Raw genomic sequence first — 19,864 nt, 5'->3', positions numbered from 1 at the left:
ATAACTATTTTTCCAGGATAAATATAGTACTCATATTTCTATGGAAAATAAGGCTTTAAGAAATGACACCGTCAACAAAAAGAAACCCATGACTGTGGTTATTGGGTAACTTCGTGGCTAACATCCCTGTAGCCACGACAGCACTCATGACCTCCCACGTCATATTCCTTAATTAAACCACAGCGAGGGGTTGAATCGGCATATCGCATAGCATAAACATAGCCTAATCATCTATTTTTATATCATCTAAGTTTTTTTGTTTTTGTTTTGTTCAATAGACCTGAACGCAATGGAATTGAAAGTAAAATGCACGACAGTTATAGGCATTCATACAGCCTGTCTTGAGAAAGCCTGCCAGCACCCCTCGGTCTACTTTCATGCACACTTCATAACTGCATAACGTCAATGTCAAAAGAAGTCGCAGCTCAGAAGGTACCATGGCTGGGGTTCGAACCTGGGCTGGGGGGAGTGGACGGGGGGGGGGAGGAGGGGGTGCGTAAATCATACATGGCTCCAGAGTTGACCACTCGACAGACTGCGGTGTATCAGCCTCGCGTAGTGCAGGTTGTGTATTTTTGTAAAGGTACGAGTATAACAAAAAAAAACAGCTCATTCACTCATGACCAGGATTAAGGTGGAGTGAGCTAGTTTGGGCCCTGCGTAGTGTTCCGGTGGTCTTCTGACCTTCGACGGCCATCATGGCTCGCAGCTCTTGGGTCAACAGCTCAAACCTCCTCTCCAAGTCCTGCTCCTCCTGCCTGTGGGTCAAAAGGGATCAGCCTTTAGGGAGGGAGGGAGGGGGTGAGAGAGAGAAGGAGAGAGAGAGAGGAGCGACCGCACAGAACAGTAACCGCATACAAGCGGGGCGGGAGAGCTCACAGCAGCTGCAGGTGGTCCTGTCTCCGGATGAGGGCGTTCTTCTTGTTGACGAGAGTGAACCACTCCTGAATCAGTCTCTCCTCTTCCACTCGGTCACTGCCTGGAGGAGCAGAACTCACGGCATCACTAACCCTGTGATACTGCTAACCTGTCACATTTAAATTTATGTAATATTTTTTTTTCTGTTTCATTAAATTACGAGGTATTATTTCTAAAAACAGTTTGTTATCCGGTCTTACTGTATTCTCTGGTTTTTTGGCAGTTTTGTCCAGCACCCATGCTGCCTTTGATGCCAACTTAACTTTGATTTTAATCTTAGATCATTATTATTTTTAAACATTGTGTCAGCCGCCCCCGCCCCCCTCACCTGACTCCATCAGGTGTCTGAGGGCTCTCTCCACAATGCCTGCTCTGTTGTCTATGTGCCTCTGTTCATTCTCCAATGCCTGTATCTCATTCAGGACATACTGACTGGTGTCCTGCATCCACGGAAACACACACACACACATACATGCACGCACCCCCACACACACACACACACACACACACACATGCACGCACACGCATAAATACACACACACACAAACACAAACGTATGAAGAGGCGCAGGTATGCATATTAAGCACGACATACACACAGACGACTATAAATACAGTGAGCTACAAAGGCGATTCACGGACAAGTGGACAGAGATCCGGTGCCAATTACAATTTGGAAGTCAATTAATTTTTGAGGAAAAAAATGGGGAGACCACCTTGGCAACCAATCAACCAACCTGGTTCTCTTCCTCGGCCAGGTAACTCCTCTCACCAGCGACTCCAGCCTCTGGCTTTTCTGCAACACAGAACACACACATGCAAAGTGGGTAAACATACACACACACGTAAACACGCACACACACTCATACAAACTGTTTCATTGGCCTGCCTGCCACCTCTAACACCTCTATCTACCAGCCTAAAGATTAAATATTGTGCTTGGAAACTGTACTCTGGAACAGACACTTTCCTACGGAAAAGACCGTGTTTAAATGTACATTTGACTAATTCACCATATTGCCATTGACTACATCATCAGTACTGAGTCAATATCAATCTCTATATATAAATTGAATCAGCCCAGAAGTATATGTTGGTAGAAAAACCATCACATACACACACAGCACTCCAGGAATTGAGTTTATCACGAGGATAAAACATACTTAGATATTTGACCATGTTCTTCGCAGAGTTCCTCGTACCTGACTGCTGATGTCCTCTCGTGGAAGGAGAGGTGTCAGTCGCTCCACTTTCCGCCTGCCCTGGAGCGCCCTACGAGGTGACATCACAGGGTCATTTACGTCCCAAAACGCACAGGGAACGACAGAGGGGCACAGGGTCTGCTATGTGAAGAGGGCTGAGAGAAAAGCCATGTTCTGACGGGATTAGTTTTACTCTAGGAAGGGCCTGTGATGTATTTTTTTTCTTATTATGCGGGTAAATCCAGCGTAGCATTCTGACGGCATAAAAAAATTCCACAGTAACCCCACCCTAATCACTGACCGTGTCCCGGATGTTTAAATATCAATACTTCCGGCAGCTTAAAAAAAAAAAAAAAGTGGCACATTTTGCGGCAATGAGGAGGGCTGGCATAACATGCTTGTGATCTAAGCAGGAAAAAGATAAGAGGGCTAAAGAAACGGGAGGAGAAAGGAGGCGCAGTACCTCAGCGCCGCTCTGCTCGGGAGCTTCTTCCATGGATTCGCCCTTCAGCTTCGACCGCCGCTTCCTCACCAGGTCAGCGTCCTTCACGCGGGCGAACTTCCCGGCGGGGTGCGCCCTGGGCGGGGCGACGGGGGGGTGCGGCGCCCCCGGGCCTCCCGCCTGGCTCGGCCCGCCGCCCTCCTCCGACCTCGGGGCCCGCTTGCCGCGAGGGGGCGGCACCAGGTCCGCGGCCCTCTCCGCGCACTTGCCGTTGGCGTCCAGGGAGATGCCGCCCGCCTGCAGCCGCTCGGTGCAGTAGCGGACCGCCGCCTCGGCGTCGGGGTCCTGGGGCTCGCCCACGGAGTAGCTGGACTGGCTGCTGTTGTGCTCGATCTGCAGGACGCTCAGCTGCTGCCCCGTGAACTGGGTCCGGACCTGGTTCAGGTAGGTCATCACGATCAGGCGGTCCGGAACCTTCAGCATCACCATGTCCGTGGGCTCCAGCAGCCGGGAGATCCCGAGCTCCGCAAACCCGTCGAAAGCCTGACGGACGGGCAGAGGTGGGGAAAAGTGGAGTTCAGTTTTACCATTCAAGAGTTTCTTTTAAAACATTTTTTATGGATTTTTTTTTTTTTTTCGTCTTATGTTTTCTTGCTGGGAACGCCTGATTAATGCATAAAAGGAAATGCAAATTATGAGGACAGAGCTGCTGATGGTCAGAGGAATAGATGATTTAGTCACCTTCTTGTTGTTCAGCTTGATGTCGTAGGGATCCAGCATTTCATAATTTCTAGGAAATAAGAAAGACTGTGAAATGTGGTGAAACAAATATGTTGTTCTTTTGTGGGTGAGTCCATAAAGATTTCATGTCAACATAAAATTGAAAAGTTGAAAAATATTTTCACAAAAAAGTTAAAAAAAATTGACCCCTGAAGATAAATCTTGAGAGAATCTTGTGAAATCATAAGAGAACCTTGAATTGAATTAGCTTTAAAGGAACCATTTTTACTAAGAAGGCTGTCATTTTGTTGCGATAAAGGGGGTGGTTTCATGACACTGCTCGAGGGCAACTTACACCTTGTCTGGATGGAAGTGGTGCAGGATGGCACAGAATGCCAAACCATTGCGCCAAGAGGTGGTGAAGTTGGAGATCTTTACCCCCTTGTGGTCCTTGGTGACCTCCTGACACCATCCTAGTAGGGACTGAGTGGAACTGACCAGGTCAGTACCGGTCATGGTGACGTCAGGACTCGACATCTTACGAGAAAAGAGAGAAGTGACAGTGATTCACACTGACTGCACAAATGGGCTGATTCAATTTAGGCTGAAAGTTTCTTCAGAAAAAAAAAGCATTTTTGCTGTTCTCCCCCCAGAAGTAAACTGAAATAAAACAATGGATGTGCAAGCAGAAATGAATTACCTTCACCAGCACAGAGCCCAGGACTTGAATATAGCCATAAAAAATTATTTTTAATAAAATGTGGGGAAGACAATACAAGCTAAATAAACATGACAACATAATTCTGTAAGCAGCAGAGCTACTGTTATCACATTGTGAGGCACCCAAAAAGTGGAAGGGATACATTTTATGGAATATAAAAATAAAACACACAGTATGGATGCCCTTTCAGTGCTTTCAGACTCCATTATTCCTAACTCCCAAGTCTCTCTGGGCAATGTAGTGCTATATCCTCCTAAGACCCAGCAGAAAACAATTTTGAGCATTTAAGTATTGCCTTGGATGACAGCGAAAATATTCTGGAAACATTTAATTTCACCCCTTGTAGTGTAGGTTTCATAATGGTGCAATACATGGTTTATGAGATTAAGGCCAGAGTCCAAAAAATAAATTGCCAGGTCTTAGGATGACACGAGGAAATGTATTAATCAGATAGAAATACACACAGTGGCTGGAGGAGGGGTGTCGTCTGAGAAGGAACCGCTTAATCGTTTCTTCACACGGGGCATAGGCACGGGCAAGTCTGCGCTCTCCAGCGCCCTCTGCTGGCCCCCAGAGCTGAAAGGAATAAACAGAGCAGTGTGTCAGCCAGAGAAATCTGCCATAGCTTTGAATAAACAACTCCTCTTTCTCACCATCTAGCACTACAAAAGGAGTTCAAACGGTTTTCGAAAGGACACCAGAGTCTGATGTTTTTGTTACAGTGACTCCTGCTAACGACGCAGCTGGGTTTGACCTACTTCTTCTTTGACCTTAAGTATGAATATCTTGAATTTCTACTGTACGTTGTGTGTCCATAATATCATTACCACTGCATCAGTTAAATAAGATTCATTCAAACATTGCCATTGCAGAGCTGAAAAATGAAGCATACGTAAGAAAGGAAACATCAATTAAGTCAGTTTAAATGACACTTTTATATTTTAACTTACTACACAAATTAATAACCAGTTTTGACTTGAACATTAACCAAGTCAATATTCAACATGAAATTTGAATATCTAATAATAGTAATCACAGTAAGCATACATTTTGTTTTCCCAGGTCCGTTACACTGTAGTCACAAATATTTTCATAACGCCAATCTACACTGTAGACTGGATGCAGCAGCATAGGAATATAAACATACACTATATGTACAACATTCTTTCATGTTGCAATCAAAACACATTTTTGTCCCAAACCAAATTTCAAGATTATTTTTTGAACAACTGAGACAGGCATTAAATGATCATAGTGCATACTGGATGCTAATGACTATGCATCCATAACTTACCTGTCTTCACCAAAGGTAACAGTAGATGTACTCATTGTTACTTTCTCCCATCCTTCAAACTCCATCTCCTCCCTTTCAGTATCTGCTTTTAACACCATCTCTGTTTCTTTCTCCTCATCAGCCCTCTCCTCTGTGGAAGCAGTCAAAGTGAGGTCCTCTTCGGTTTGGGGACAGAGGGTTGAGTCCAGCTCTTCCTCACTGGCTTCCACGTCCGCACCCATGTCTGTCAATACAAAACCTTCACTCTCCGTCTCCAGCCCCTTCAAATGAACATCCGCATCCACATCGGAGTCTGACAGGGGAAAACCTTCACTGCCGCCCGAAACAGAGAGCTCCTCCTGATTGGAAGACTGATCGCTGCCCCAGGCAGAGGATCGCTTGCTCTCGTCGTCGCCTATTACAGAAAACGGGGATGAACCGAGGATTTGGGCATCTTCCCGAAACGAGGCACTCGGGCGTTTCTTCGCACGAGGCAGAGGTACCGGGAAGTCTGAAGGCTCCTCTTTTGCCTGCCGCATTATCACCGCCGAGCTCTCCACTTCCTTCTTCCCGTCCCGGAATTCAGCTTCAGCCAGAGCGGCTGGACACGAGGGGTCCAGCTGTTGGGCATCCATCTCAGGCCGATCCTCACTGGCAGCATCCCCAACCTTGGGCAATTCCCCTGAAAGAGGCCTGCCCTTTTTGCTGCGCCGGGGTGGAACCAGCTCTGGAGCCAGCGGAGCACCAGCAGCGGTCTGACCGATGCCGTCTTGGGCTACTTCCTGTCTAGGCGCGCTCTTTTTGCTGCGGCGAGGTGGTACCAATCCTTTGACCGTCGTCGTTGAATCCACCTCCTGAGCGGTAGGTTGTTCTGCCCCCTGGAAGGGGACTAGACTACTTTCGGGGACACCAGGCGGGGACGTTCCAGAGGGGCTTTGGGGCGGAGTGTCATCCGGGAAGGTGGCACTCAATCGTTTCTTTACCCGTGGCATTGGGACTGGCAAACTTGCGGGTTCCCGGTGCTTCTTCCGCATTTTCACCACCGGCAAGCTTTCCTCTGCAGCGGGCTGTTCACCCTCTGAGCCGCACGAGGCCTCAAGAGGAAGTGTCTGTGATTGGCCCGTTATAGCCTGGCTCTCCAGGTACTCTGGCTGCAGGGTTTCTGGCTTGGCTTGGGACGTGGTGAAGAAAGAAGATTCTTCTCTCTCGTTCTTCAGTGTCTCCGGGGCAATATCCACACGCACAGCATCCCCTGCTTTATCCAGTCCCTCTGCAGGAGGGACAGTCTTCTTAGTGCGTGGAGGCGGGACCAGCTTTTCAGTAGCCAGACCAGAGGCTGACTCCTGACCAATGCTGCCTTTGGAAACTTCATGGAGGGACGTCTCAGGAAAGATGTCATTTTTCTTCTTGGAACGGCGAGGTGGGACTGCTCCAACTATGACGGAGGCTGCCTCCTGATGAACCCATTCAGGGGATAATTTGTGTTCGGACACCTCTTGCAGGATGTCCTTTGACTTTTTGCGACGTAGGGGTGGAACTATTTTGGTAAGTGAGACAGGGGAGTCTTTTTGATGGGAGCTGTCAGAATCTATTTCCTGTTGTTGGGTTATTCCATCTGCTCTTGGTTTCCCATCCACCTGGGACTCCTCCAAGGCAGGCTGGCCAGTAGGGGTACTGGAAATTTTTGGATCAGTCAGCTGGGATACGGCAGTTAAAACCTCAGGGCTGAAGGACAGGGACACAGAACCAAGTCTTAAGATCACAGCGGTCCCTTTTACATTACAAAATATTCATGCTGCTCCATGCCAATTTCATGAAATGGCTGTGGCATTCATTAGACCGTCATCACTTTTCTTTCAAATAGAGGTAAAATTGGAACGCAAAACAGCACAACCTGTTTACTCATGAAAATGATCAGTATTACAAAAAAAAAGACAATACAGTTCGCACACCCAAGTCTTCCCTTTGTTATTGAATCACACACATGCAGTTGACTAACCCAGCTGACTTATCAGACAGGGAAGTACACACTGTGAATTAGTTAAAACCTTAGAGTGCGCCATCAAATCCATCATGTCCAGTGTAAAACCAACAAAGTGTTCAGCTCTTCACACACAGAAGTGCAGCCACCATTTTATTAAATCAAAATAGAACAAAAATGATTAATTGTAGGTTAGTTAATGTATATGTCTTCTCAAGCCATGCAGTCAAGTAGTGCTGAAGGAGGGGGGGTGAGGGTGAGCCCCCTCAGGACACTCACCCCCTGTCCAGAGGTAAAGATGCTGATATCACTGTGCCCACTTCCTCGCTCTCCCTCCTAAAATCAGCCTCCTCTGCTGTGTCCCTCACTCCCAAAACTGGCTCCAAGTCCTCTTCATCATTAGATTCTTTGTCCTCCTTCCAAGTTCGACGGTCAAAGATTAGAGGGGCCTCCTCATCATCAGTCTCCCTGCAGCATTCATCATCAGACATTTCATCCAGGTCAGCTTCAGTCAGGGGTGGCCATTTTTTCATGCAGCCCTGACCTCCACCATCAAAGAATGCACCTCCTCTCTCTTGAAGTGGTGATGGAGATGGAGGAGGAGACTGAGATTCCTCTCCTCTCATTTCCTCTTCCAGGACACATGTGTCTGGTTCAGCAGCAGCAGTGTGTTCCATCCAATCATCCTTGGCAACCTCCTCATGCCCGGGTACCTCTTTCTCTTCTGGTTCCTCCCTAAACCTTGAGGACTTGTCAGAAGGACTACAATGGTCTTCAGGTGACAGAGTCCCAGGTTGGGGGAACAAAGCCTCTGGCTCTCCTGAAGAGCTGTCTTTAGGGCTGTCTGCAAGATCATCTGAGCCAGATGACTGCAATATTGAAGCCATTGTCTCATAACTGTGAGACAGGAACACTTAAATCAGTGACTAGATATAAACTCTTACAAAAATATTTACATATACAGTATATATTAGATTATACCTTATTACAGCATGCATCTACAAATTGTTTTTATTATATATTTAGTCATATTCACGGCTATATTGGCTATTATAAGTATAACAAAATTATATTTGTTTGAGGAGATTGCCATTTTTGACTGTCTGCTTCGTTTTCTGTTATGAATATGAATAAAGACTAAATGCTACTGCTTAAAATGCGGAAGCTGGCTTCACTAATGATAAAAAATAACATTCTGCATATCAGCAATATTCAGATTATAAGCCACATCGTCACTGCTATACACGAACCTCAGTAAGAGACACAACTCAAAATGTATAATATTCACTCTAAACTTAAATCTAAACTAATGTTGAGTTTACTACTGTGGAGAAAACATGCTAGAGAGGTGCTGGGTAGAGCTTCATTTCTAGCTCAAACTCACCCTCTGTGAAAAACGCCAAAAAACGCTCCCATTATGCCGACAGATTCAACCTTCTCCTCCTCATCCTCATCCTCTTCTTCTTCCAAGCCTTCTACCTCAACTACCTCCCACTCTGAAGCCAGATCTAATGCTGGCTCATTATCATCCTCTTCCACTGCCCATTGACTCTCTGACTGGTCAGCAGTGAAAGGGGAAGGCTTGAGGGGACTCTCTCTATCTTGAAAAACATTTTCACCACTTATTCCAGGATTTAAGGCATGACCCAACACAGCCCGTGCTTCCTTCTGGGAACACTGGGCCTGGGAAAATGGCTCAATTTTAAAGCTGCTGAGAAATTCGGGAGGAATATCAATGGGATCCACATCTGTGCCCATTTTTACAACCATCTGGACATCCTCTGATGTGGGCTTCCTTGAGAATCTGTCAGGAATATTGAACATTGAACAGGGCATACCATTAAAATTATTGCTGTTCCTAGTGTCACACACAAGCTGGATGCTGTCAGAAAGCACTAAAAGGCTGCATGCTCAGATCATTTAATGATCAATTTCAATTAAAATCTAACTTTTCACAGGTTGACATCAAACCTGTGAAACACAAATGCAAATTTTATAACAAAACAGGCCAGTATATGATTGGTTTAAGTGACAGTTTCAGCCTATATGGTTACAATTATGTTGTTTCACTGTAACGTGGACATCTATATAGGTTAGACTAGGCTGGGGAAACATGCAGATTTCCAGAAACCAGGAAAATGAGTACTGGCGAATGCCATTGAGAAAGCTGAATAAAACCAAACGGCAAAACACACACCACAGACACACATGCATTTGTGCTTGACAGGCCCTATTTAATGCCTCTTCTGGCCATGCTCTGAGCTAACGATCTTCTTAAACTTACACTGTATCCAGGGGGCCTTCGTCTGGCCACACAAAGCCCACGCTCACTTTCTCAACACCTCCCTCTGATCTGCTTGGTCGTCTTGAGGGGAAGCCTGGAACACTAGCTTGTCCAGGGCAACATGGTGCCAGAGCAACATTTTTAAAAATTTCTCCATTTTCATCTGATGTCTGTATTGCTGACAGGGACAGCAGATCCCCTACATGCCTTTTCTTCAGTTTATACTCTGCCATCCCTGTCTTGCACAGTTGCCAGTCTTTGATTCCATCTTTGTCAGATTTCACCGGCTCTCTTGAAGGAATTCCAGGAATGAGACTAGACCTTGGGCAAGATGGCAGTAGAGAAGTCATAGTCTGCTTTTCCACTATATTGCCCTTTGTATTGTTGATCTGTGGGGCAGAGGGAAACCCGGGAATTCTGGCTACATGTGGGCAAGATGGCGTCAGAGCGGGCATACCATCTGTAATTTCTCTGTCATCATATTTTTGATCAAGAGCTAAGTCTAGTGCTAGCCCTTCCTTCTTTTGCTTCACCCATAATGGCTTGTTGTCAATTTGCCACACATCTATGTGGGCCTCCTCAATATTAGGTAACTTTGTCGATGGGAATCCTGGGATGCTTGCGACTCTTGAGCAAGCTGGTAGAAGGTCCACCATACTTACAGTCTTCTTTTTGCAGACAGCGTATATTTTAGGCCGAGGCGCAGAAGGGAATCCAGGAACACTGGCTAATCTTGGGCAAGAGGGCACCATAGTCCACATGTCTTTCCAAAAATCTGTGTGTGACTTCTGAGTTGAAAAAGAAACCATTGATATGTTCTTGTCAGGTCTTCTCCATAATTCTGTCTTGTCCACGGGCCACTGTTCTTCACTCTTGGGGAAATATGTTGATGGGAACCCAGGCATACAGGCAGTTCTTGGACAGGATGGCAGGAAATTCACCATACTCATTAACCTGTCCACTTTCACGTCCGCAGTTTTAGGCTGTGGCGCAGATGGGAATCCAGGAATACTAGCAACACCTGGGCAAGATGGAGTCAGAGCTGGCATACCATCACATGTCATAATGTCTAATGATGGTGAAAGAACTTGAGTCATCATTTGCCTCTTTTTCACAGGTGTTCCACATAATGGATTCTTATCAATATGGCACCATTCTATGTGGGTCTTGTCTGTATCTGTTAACTTCACTGATGGGAATCCAGGTATCCTGGAAATTTCTGGACAAGATGGCAGAATATTTACTATATTTTGAGTTTTCTTTATCAGAGTTGTTGCTGCTTTAGGTTGTGGTGCAGATGGGAATCCAGGAATACGAGCAACACTTGGGCAAGATGGAGTCAGAGCTGACATACGTTCATATTTCATATCTAATGAGGGAGAAAGAAACCGAGACAACCTTTGCCTCTTTTTCACAGACATCTCACACAATGGTTTCTTACTGACTTGCCAGCGTTCTACCTGGGCCTTGTCTGTATAAGATACTTTAACTGACGGGAATCCAGGTATCCTGGACACCTCTGGACAAGATGGAAGAATATTTACTATATTTTTAGTTTTCTTCATCAGAGTTGTTGCTGCTTTAGACTGTGGTGCAGATGGGAATCCAGGAATACTAGCAACACTTGGGCAAGATGGAGTCAAAGCTGACATACCTTCACATTTCATATCTAATGATGGAGAAAGAACTTGAGTCAGCATTTGCCTCTTTCTCTTAGGTTTCCCACACAATGGTTTTGTATTGACTTGCCAGTATTCTACCTGGGCCTTGTCTGTATCAGATACTCTGACTGATGGAAATCCAGGTAGACTGGCAACTTCTGGACAAGATGGAAGAATATTTACTATACTTTCAGTCTTCAGTATTTGAGTAACTGCTGCTTCAGGGTGGGGGGCAGATGGAAATCCAGGAATACTAGCTAATTTGGGACAAGATGGAACCAGAGCGAACATTCTTTTCATAATTTCTATTTCTTTGTGTGATCTCTCAGTGTTTTGACAAATTAATAATGATCTTTTCCTTGCAGGTTTATCCCATAATGTGGTTTTGTCCAATTTCCATTCTTCCAGCTGCTGGTCCTCTCTTTTACTCAGAATCTGTGTTGAGGCAAAGCCAGGCAGCATAGCAGATCTTGGGCAACATGGAAGAATATTGACCATATTCTGACTCTTCTGTTGCAGTACGTCTATTGCTTTTGACCGTGGTGCAGACGGAAATCCAGGAACACTGGCTGCTTCAGGACAACATGGTAACAAAGTGACCATACCTTTCATAATTTCTTTGGCTGTCTGTGATTTCTCAAGCTTTGGAGAAGAAAACAATTGTCTAATCTTCTCAGGCTTCTCCCAGAGTGATGTCCTGTCTACTCCCACTTCCCCTGTATTTAAAATGTGTGTCGATGCAAACCCCGGTGCACTGGCAATTCTTGGACAAGATGGCAGAATATTGACTATGTTGTGAGCTTTCTCTTGGACATTACCTGCTTTGGACCGAGGAGCAGAGGGAAAGCCGGGGATTCTGGATACTTCGGGGCAAGATGACACTAGAGTCAACATACCTGCCAGAGCTTCTTCGTCTTCTTGTGGCCTCACGAGGCTTGGAGAAGAAAGCACTGTCCTCTTCTCAGGTTTCTCCCACAATAGTTTCTTATCCACTGGCCACTTTTCCACCTGAGAGTACCCTCTACTTGGTGTCTTTGAGGATGGAAACCCTGGAATACTGGCAACATGTGGACAGGATGACAGGATATTGGCCATACGTGGAGCCTTCTCTGGATCACCTAGTTTAGGTTTTGGTGCTGATGGGAAGCCAGGGATACTAGCTGTATATGGGCAAGATGGCAGTAAAGCACCCATTCTTTTCAACATTTCTTTATCTTTGAGTGATCTCTTTAGGCCTGGAGAAACATGTAACATCCTTTCTGGTCTCTGTCTCTTTGGTTTTTCAAACAAAAGCCTCTTGTTTGCCAGCCACTGTTCTAACTGAGCTTCCTCAATGCTGGACACCTTTATGGATGGTAACCCAGGGATACTGGACACTCTTGGGCAAGATGGCAGCAAAGTGGCCATGCTTTCCGGTCTGAGGGAGAGGGACACTGCATGTCAGAGGTGAGGCATCACACTACTACAGTTCAGAACATGTTACTAAAAATCTTAATTTCCTGGGAACATGACAAATCACACACACACACACCGCACCCACACACACAACCTGGGTCTGCATGCTTTATACAATAACTATGTCCAATATATCTGCATATAATGAATTAATAATGAACTGCAATTTATTCTTATTAATTGCTCACATTACTTCATTACTTAATCTAAAGATATCCACATGCATTTCACATGCCTTCAATGTTCAATGTTTAGTCAATCCATAAAATCACAAACACAGCCAAAGTTTTTTTGTGATTTGTGAATTGTGATCCTTGCTTGGACACTTCACGTACGCCAAAAGCATCAAAATGCAGTGTTAGGATTAAGTAAATGAGCCAAACAATAAGTCATACAGGGACTGCTTAGTTACGATAGGAGACAATCAATGTCGGACATCAAGTCGCATCAAAAAGCAACGAAAAGACCCTTTCTACATTTGATGAGCTGAGGTTCCCAAACGTACAGCCTAAAGCCATGCACGGCAGGGCTGCTGAGTGCTATGTTCAAAAACACTCTTACCCCCGTTTCATGTATTCCCCTACAGCCTCCAGTATGTCGCCGTACATTTCCACCTGCCTCACCATGGCAACTGTCTCCACCTTCATGGCCTCTAACCCAGAGCCTGGCTTTAACTCTTCTCCCTTAGCTTTCCCGCCCGATTCTCCCAGCAGTGGGCTCTCGGCCACGGACAAGGCCGCGGCGTTAGGCAGCTCGTTCCCCTCGCAGATTTCCTCCCCGTCTGCAGTCGCGGTCCCGCCATGGGCAAGCTCCCCCAGAGCCCGGGACTCCGCCGCAGGGCCGAACAGGGTCTCGGGTTCAAACGCGCAGGGACGAGGGGTACAGGGGCGCTGGGGTACCTCGGGGGCTCTCAGGGCGGTATCTGAGCTCATTTCCTTTCGCTTCTCAGCCTTATAACGCAGGACGGACCCAGAAGGGTCAGAAGGGACACCTTTGGGGCTGAGGGTGAGTAGCAGTGAATAAAGACAATGGGCAAGAGAAGGGTTGTACATGAGTTGTATAGTCATGTATATACTATATTATATATAGTTATATACGAGTGTCACAGAGGTCTTTGCTTTAGGCCAGAAAGTACAAGCACATAAGCAGCTGTGTAGACAGTGCTAATGCACTGAAAAGGTGAGCAGCGTGGCATTATTAAGGAAGCCCGTTCACAACGTTACACAGCAGCCACTCTGACTCACCTTGCTCTTACGGTCAAGAATAAAGGCAAATCTGCCGGTGCAGGGTGCCAGATTCTGCAGTGCAAGTGCCTGGAAACAAGTGTCAAAAGGCAGAATTTTTGACCCTCCACGCAGTCCAGCAGGCATGAGATCACAATGCGCCTGCAGTCTCTTTTAACAATGTGCAATGAGCGCTATATTCAGATTTTGGGAAATAATGTATTAATATGTAAACATGTAATTTAATGGAATTATATATTTTTTAGAGACAATGGTAAGTATATTTAGTATGATTTTAAAGTGACATAAGTACATATTAATAGAATGTATTTGTAAAAATGGTTATTTTTCATCATTTTCTCTATCTCGTTTACCAGATTTCCAAGTGTAATAGAGTTTAGATTAACCAACACTAGTCTATAACTTGAATCGAATCTATAAATTTCAGTTATGTTCTGATTGAAAAAAACAGGCTGAAATACCTACAAGGGACAATATTTGACTATTAGAAAGAGATATGATTTCAGGTGGAGGTAAGGGCGATTTTAGGCCTGATATCAGTCCAGCACTTTCACTGCCAAATCTTGTTTTTACGTAAAAAGCCGTGCTGCATGAGAGCGATGTACGCTCTCACACTTACCCCATTTCAAAAGCGCCCCCTTCTGGGTCCTCTGATCCAGCCCCAAACCCTAACTTCTCCTTTATGTCTTCAAATCTCAATACTAAGTCAGATCTGAGTTCTTTACAACTGTCCATGATCGCATATGGTGTGCTTTCTGTCTGACAGGGCACAGTCACAATAGCAAAGGTCTGAGATTCAGGTTCCACCCCCATACTTGTTCCTTTGCCAGCACCTAACTCCTGGAGGGCAAGAGAAGACTGCAGATCCCATGCAGGATGTTTCTTTACTGGCTTTTCGGAAAGTGACACCTTGTCCGCTGGCCACTCTCCTATTCCATCCTCGTCTGATTTAGCTGATTGCATAGAAGGGAGGTGAATGGCTTGAGCTGCATCTAAACAAGATGGCGGTACAGCTGCCACCATCAACTGCTTCTCCTCCACTTCAGCCTTCCCTGATCTGAGCTGTGTTGCAGATGGGAAACCAGGAACGCTAGCCAGACGTGGGCAAGATGGCAACAGAGCAGACATACTTTTCAAAACTTTTGTGTCTTCACATGTTTCACCCCAATTCAGGATCGGTACCAGCCGCCCCTTTGGTGGTTTATCCCAAAGTGTCCCCTTGTAAACCACCCACTGTTCCATTTGGGCCTCCTTTGGGCTAGAACCCTTTTTGGATGGGAAACCAAGAATGCTTGCCATTTGTGGGCATGATAGTAAAAAGTTAACCATATTTAAGACCTTGCCTTCATGGAACTCCTCTGCTTTCGGGCATGATAGAGATGGAAAACCAGGAATACTAGCTTGTCTTGGGCAGCATGTCACAATAGTTGCCATATTTTTTATTTTTTCTGTGCTCTCAGCTGAGCTATCCAGGACTGGAGAAAACTCTAGGGCAAGTTCCTTCTCCACTCGCTTTACCCACAATGGTCTCATATCCACTACCCACTCTTCTACCAGACCGTCATTGGCATTTGTTGATGGGAATCCAGGAATAGTAGAAACTACTGGACAAGACGCTATAAAGCTTATCATATTTGCAGTCTCCTTTGAGGAGGGGTGCGGAGCAGAGGGAAAACCTGGAATCCTAGCAACTCTTGGACAAGATGGCAGCAGATCCACCACACCTTTATTATTGTATTTGTCTTTGTGTGACATCTCAATGGTCGAAGAAGAAAACAGACATCTCTTCTTCTCAGGCTTCTCCCACAATGCTTTCTGATCTACAGGCCACTCTTCTACTTGAACTTCCCCAGCGTTCAATATCTGTATGGATGGAATTCCAGGAACTGTGGACGTCTTTGGGTAAGACAACATATTATTTACCATACAATGATTCTGCTTTATCTGAAAATCTGCCACTTTGGATTGTGGTGCAGATGGACAGCCAAAAACACTGGAAACTTGGGGGCAACATGGCGCCAAAGCCACCATACTTTTCAACAGTTCTTCATCTTTCTGTGAACTCTCCACGTATTGTGTAGTTTGTACAGTTATTTCTGACCTCACTCTCAGTGGCCTCTTTAATAATATCTTTTTGCTCTCTGACCATTCTTCTACCTCAGCCTTGTTAGCTTTTCTTGATGGGAAGCCAGGAACACTGGCTAAATTAGGGCACGACTGTAAAAGCTTTACCATGTTAAAGGCTTCCTTCATCTTAGGCTGTGGAGCAGATGGGAAACCAGGAACACTGGCTACTCTTGGACAACACGGTAACAGATATGCCATACTTTTAATAACTTTGTTATCTTCATACAATCTATCCATATCTACATTGGTTTGTTGGGTTAAATTAATTAGTTCCCTCCCTGACTTCTCCCACAAAGACTTTCTCTTCCCAAGCCACTCTTCAATCTGCCCCTCCTCTCCAGGCACCATTATAGACTGAAAACCACAAATACTGGAATATCTTGGGCAAGATAGCAGAAGATCCACCATACCTTTTGTCTTCTCCGTTTGTTCACATGTTGCTTTAGATGAAGGTACAGATGGGAAGCCAGGCACACTAGCTACACTTGGGCAGGTTGGCACTAACGACACCATGCATTTTATAGTTTCTTTATCTAATGGAAAAATATATTGAAATGTAGACCAAAGAATATGTTTTGACCTCTTTGCATTTTCCCATAATAGCTTCTTGTACATAAGCCATCTTTCTGCATTAGTCTCCAGTAACGTCGCTGTTTGACTAGAAGGAAAACCACATACTCTGGCTGCTCTTGGACAAACCGGAAAGAGATTCACCATTTTCAGCGACCCTATTTGTGTTTTATCTGATTTGCAAAGTGGTCTGGATGGGAATCCAGGAATACTAGCTGCTCTTGGACAACATGGTGCCAAATTAGTCATACATCTAATAAATTCTTTGTCTCCATATGCACCCAGTGCCTCTGATAAAAACATGGTTTCCTTTTCTGGCTTCAACCACAAAGGCCTGTTGTCTAATCTCCACTCCGCCGCTGCATCTTTTTTGGTGTATTGAACATTTTTTGATGCAAAGCCAGGCACCCTCGCAACTCCTGGGCAAGACGGAAGGATATTTACCATACTATGATCCTTTTTTATCTGGATATTAGTAGCTCTGGATTGCGCTATACATGGAAAGCCAGGGACACTAGCTACATGAGGACAGGAAGGCACTAGAGCAACCATTCTCTTTAGGATTTCTATGTCTTTGAATGACATATGGTGTGGTAAAGCATAAAGTAATAATCTCTTTTTCTTCGGTTTCTCCCACAGTAGTTTCTTTCTCTCTTGCCACTTACTCATCTGTTCATCCGCGTGCAGAATCTGTATGGATGGAAGTCCAGGCACACCGGAAGCCCTCGGGCAAGATTCAAGAATGTTGACTATACATCGAACCTTCTGCCCCCTAAAACATGTCGCTTTAGATCTGGGTGCAGAGGGAAAGCCGGTGGTACGGGCTACACAAGGGCAGGATGGCGCCATAGCCACCATTCGGTTCAGTTCTTCTTTGCCAGTGAGTGACATTCCACAGGCTGGAAGAGCATGGAAGCTCAATTCCGGTCTCATTCTTACACGCTTCCGTAAAAAGAGCCTCTTGCCTGCTAGCCATTCGTTTGTTTTAGCTTCCTCTCTGTCTGGCATAGTTGTGGATGGAAACCCACAAATGCTTGCATGTCTTGGGCAAGACGGCAGTAGATTCATCATGCCTGTTGTCTTGTTCATCAAATCATTTGCTCCTTTATTTCGAGGTGCAGATGGAAAGCCATGAACACGAGCTATGCTTGGGCAAGTTGGCAGAAGATACACCATGAGTTTAATGGTTTCTTTCCCTAAGGGTAATTTCCATGGAGTTGCAGAAGACTGAAGGGCATGTTTTGATCTCTTTGAATTTTCCCATAATACCTTCTTGTCCGTAAACCAGCCTTCTGCACGGGTACCTTCTGACATCTTAGTCTGTTTAGAAGGGAAACCAGATGCACCGGCTGCTCTTGGGCAAACTGGAAATAGATTCACCATTTGTAACCTGGCCTGTCCTTCATCTGGCTTGCACCACGGTTTGGATGGGAATCCAGGAATACTAGCTGCTCTTGGACAAGTTGTCGCCAGAACAAACATATTTTTCATAATTTCTTTGTCATTGTGTGGCCTCTCAAGTTCTTGAGAATAGACCACTTGTTTCCTCTTCTCAGGGATCTTCCAAAGTGGGTTTCTGTTCACTTGAGTTTCTCCTGTAATGGGTATCTGTATGGAAGGAAACCCTTGTGTACGGGCAACTTTTGGACAAGACGGCAGAGTAGCATGCATACTTCTGGACTTTTCCTCCCATAAATCTGTTGATTTGTAACATGATGTGGATGGAAAACCAGGTACACTGGTTATTTGTGGGCAAGCCGGTACCATTAGCATCATGTGTTTGAACATTTCTTGTTCTTTGAGTGATTTCTCCAAGACTTGACTCCTCTGAAGCTTCAATTCTGGCTTCCCTCTTACTGGCTTCTCCAGGAAAGGTTTGTTGCCCACTGGCCAGCCTTCAACCTGAGTACCATCAACTGTGTCCAGCACCTTTGAGGATGGGAATCCAGGGACACTAGCAGCTCTTGGGCAAGATGGCTGCAGAGCAGCCATATTTTCAGGGCTGAGGGACAGGGACAGGGACTGGTGTAAGAGGCCAGGAAGGTCGACAGAGCAATACTACATATCTATTTATGAGTACAGCAGGCAGATTCACCCAGCAAATGTCACAAGATTGCCGATCAGCCAAGCACAATAAACTCAGGGCTCCACAATTTCATGCTGCCACTACAGCTCAGAAACAATCAAGAGATTGGTGGTATTTGTGTATGTGTCAGAAAGAGGATGTATGCATACACTTTCATATTTACACAAGACTGAGCAGTAAAAAAAAAACTGAAGAAAAAAGCGTAGTTTTTCCCTTATAAACCAAGACTTGTGTGATCCTACAACAGAGTTGATGAGTAATGTCAACCGCATTCAATACTTTTTTTTTTTCATGAAACAACAGCAATACTTTTAGAGCATATAATAACTTAAGACATTTCAGTCAAAACCTCAACTTTGTGTGTTAAATTAGGCTGACTGGAAATCTACTAGAAATACTACTGAACTTCAAAAACTTCCACAAAAGCCATCCACATGTTCCACTTCTGTCATCATGACCAATGTCTATCACTGACCTCTAAATGGCTTTGTCGAGGCAAGACTTGTGTCAGCTAACGTAAATTTTTTGTTGATTTGTTCTGTTGAAAAAAAAAAAAACCTATTCTGCAATGCTTGCAGACTTACTCACTCTGGTACTCACTGCTTATATAAAAAATACTGGGACATGTAGCAAAACACAAATAATTATCCAGCAATATAGCCTTGAGATAATGTTAAATGGCTTTCTTGAGAATCAAAACAAGCTAGAAAACAACAAGACCAGGTCAAAACCTAGTATATGGCTGAACCTCTCCGCCCGACCAATGGTGTAACTTCATAACTTGGTCGACCAATGGTGTAACTTCATCACTCAGTCACTCAGTCACTCAGTCACAGACATTCGTGTTTGTAAGGCTGGCCCCGCTGTTGCGGTCCAGCCAAAAATGAACTGACACACTACAAAAACAAATTAAGCACCAAAACAAACTCATAAAAAAGTACTCAAGACATTCTACACTCATGGAATGTATAATTCATCCAGAGGAATTCACATTCATGAAATTTTTAACAGTATCTGAACTTCAGACTGTAGCTGCATCCTAAACAGTTAGAATGGATTTGAATGCCTAAAGACCAAAATATTTGGAATTATATGTTTACCATCATATGTTTAAGCTGAGGTGCCGTTGGAATGTAAATCATCTAGACCTCTGTGGTGTCCATCAAATATATATCATGTAG

At 44.9% G+C, this 19,864-nt stretch overlaps 1 protein-coding gene across 4 annotated transcripts in view; it reads right to left on the bottom strand.

The window, feature by feature from the left end:
- Positions 1–19,864, bottom strand: part of ehbp1l1a (EH domain binding protein 1-like 1a) — a 45,160-nt gene that overhangs the window by 4,126 nt on the left and 21,170 nt on the right. The window contains exons 9-24 of one of the 4 annotated variants that reach the window (XM_035409631.1): positions 14,520–18,599; positions 13,901–13,969; positions 13,218–13,655; positions 9,541–12,618; positions 8,641–9,060; positions 7,536–8,153; positions 5,297–7,000; positions 4,467–4,578; positions 3,637–3,818; positions 3,303–3,351; positions 2,583–3,104; positions 2,120–2,189; positions 1,655–1,713; positions 1,247–1,358; positions 880–979; positions 685–758 (exon numbers count right to left, since the gene is read on the bottom strand). In XM_035409631.1, coding sequence (XP_035265522.1) covers positions 685–758; positions 880–979; positions 1,247–1,358; positions 1,655–1,713; positions 2,120–2,189; positions 2,583–3,104; positions 3,303–3,351; positions 3,637–3,818; positions 4,467–4,578; positions 5,297–7,000; positions 7,536–8,153; positions 8,641–9,060; positions 9,541–12,618; positions 13,218–13,655; positions 13,901–13,969; positions 14,520–18,599 — 11,687 coding nt within the window. The remainder of the gene's footprint in view (positions 1–684; positions 759–879; positions 980–1,246; positions 1,359–1,654; positions 1,714–2,119; positions 2,190–2,582; positions 3,105–3,302; positions 3,352–3,636; positions 3,819–4,466; positions 4,579–5,296; positions 7,001–7,535; positions 8,154–8,640; positions 9,061–9,540; positions 12,619–13,217; positions 13,656–13,900; positions 13,970–14,519; positions 18,600–19,864) is intronic. The other 3 variants (XM_035409632.1, XM_035409634.1, XM_035409635.1) reach the window with 3 other exon arrangements.

The sequence above is a fragment of the Anguilla anguilla genome, chromosome 3, assembly GCF_013347855.1.
Source record: "Anguilla anguilla isolate fAngAng1 chromosome 3, fAngAng1.pri, whole genome shotgun sequence".
Taxonomy (NCBI): Eukaryota; Metazoa; Chordata; class Actinopteri; order Anguilliformes; family Anguillidae; genus Anguilla; species Anguilla anguilla.
Note: the sequence above shows the minus strand (reverse complement) of the source record. Positions and strands in the feature narration are given on the sequence as shown.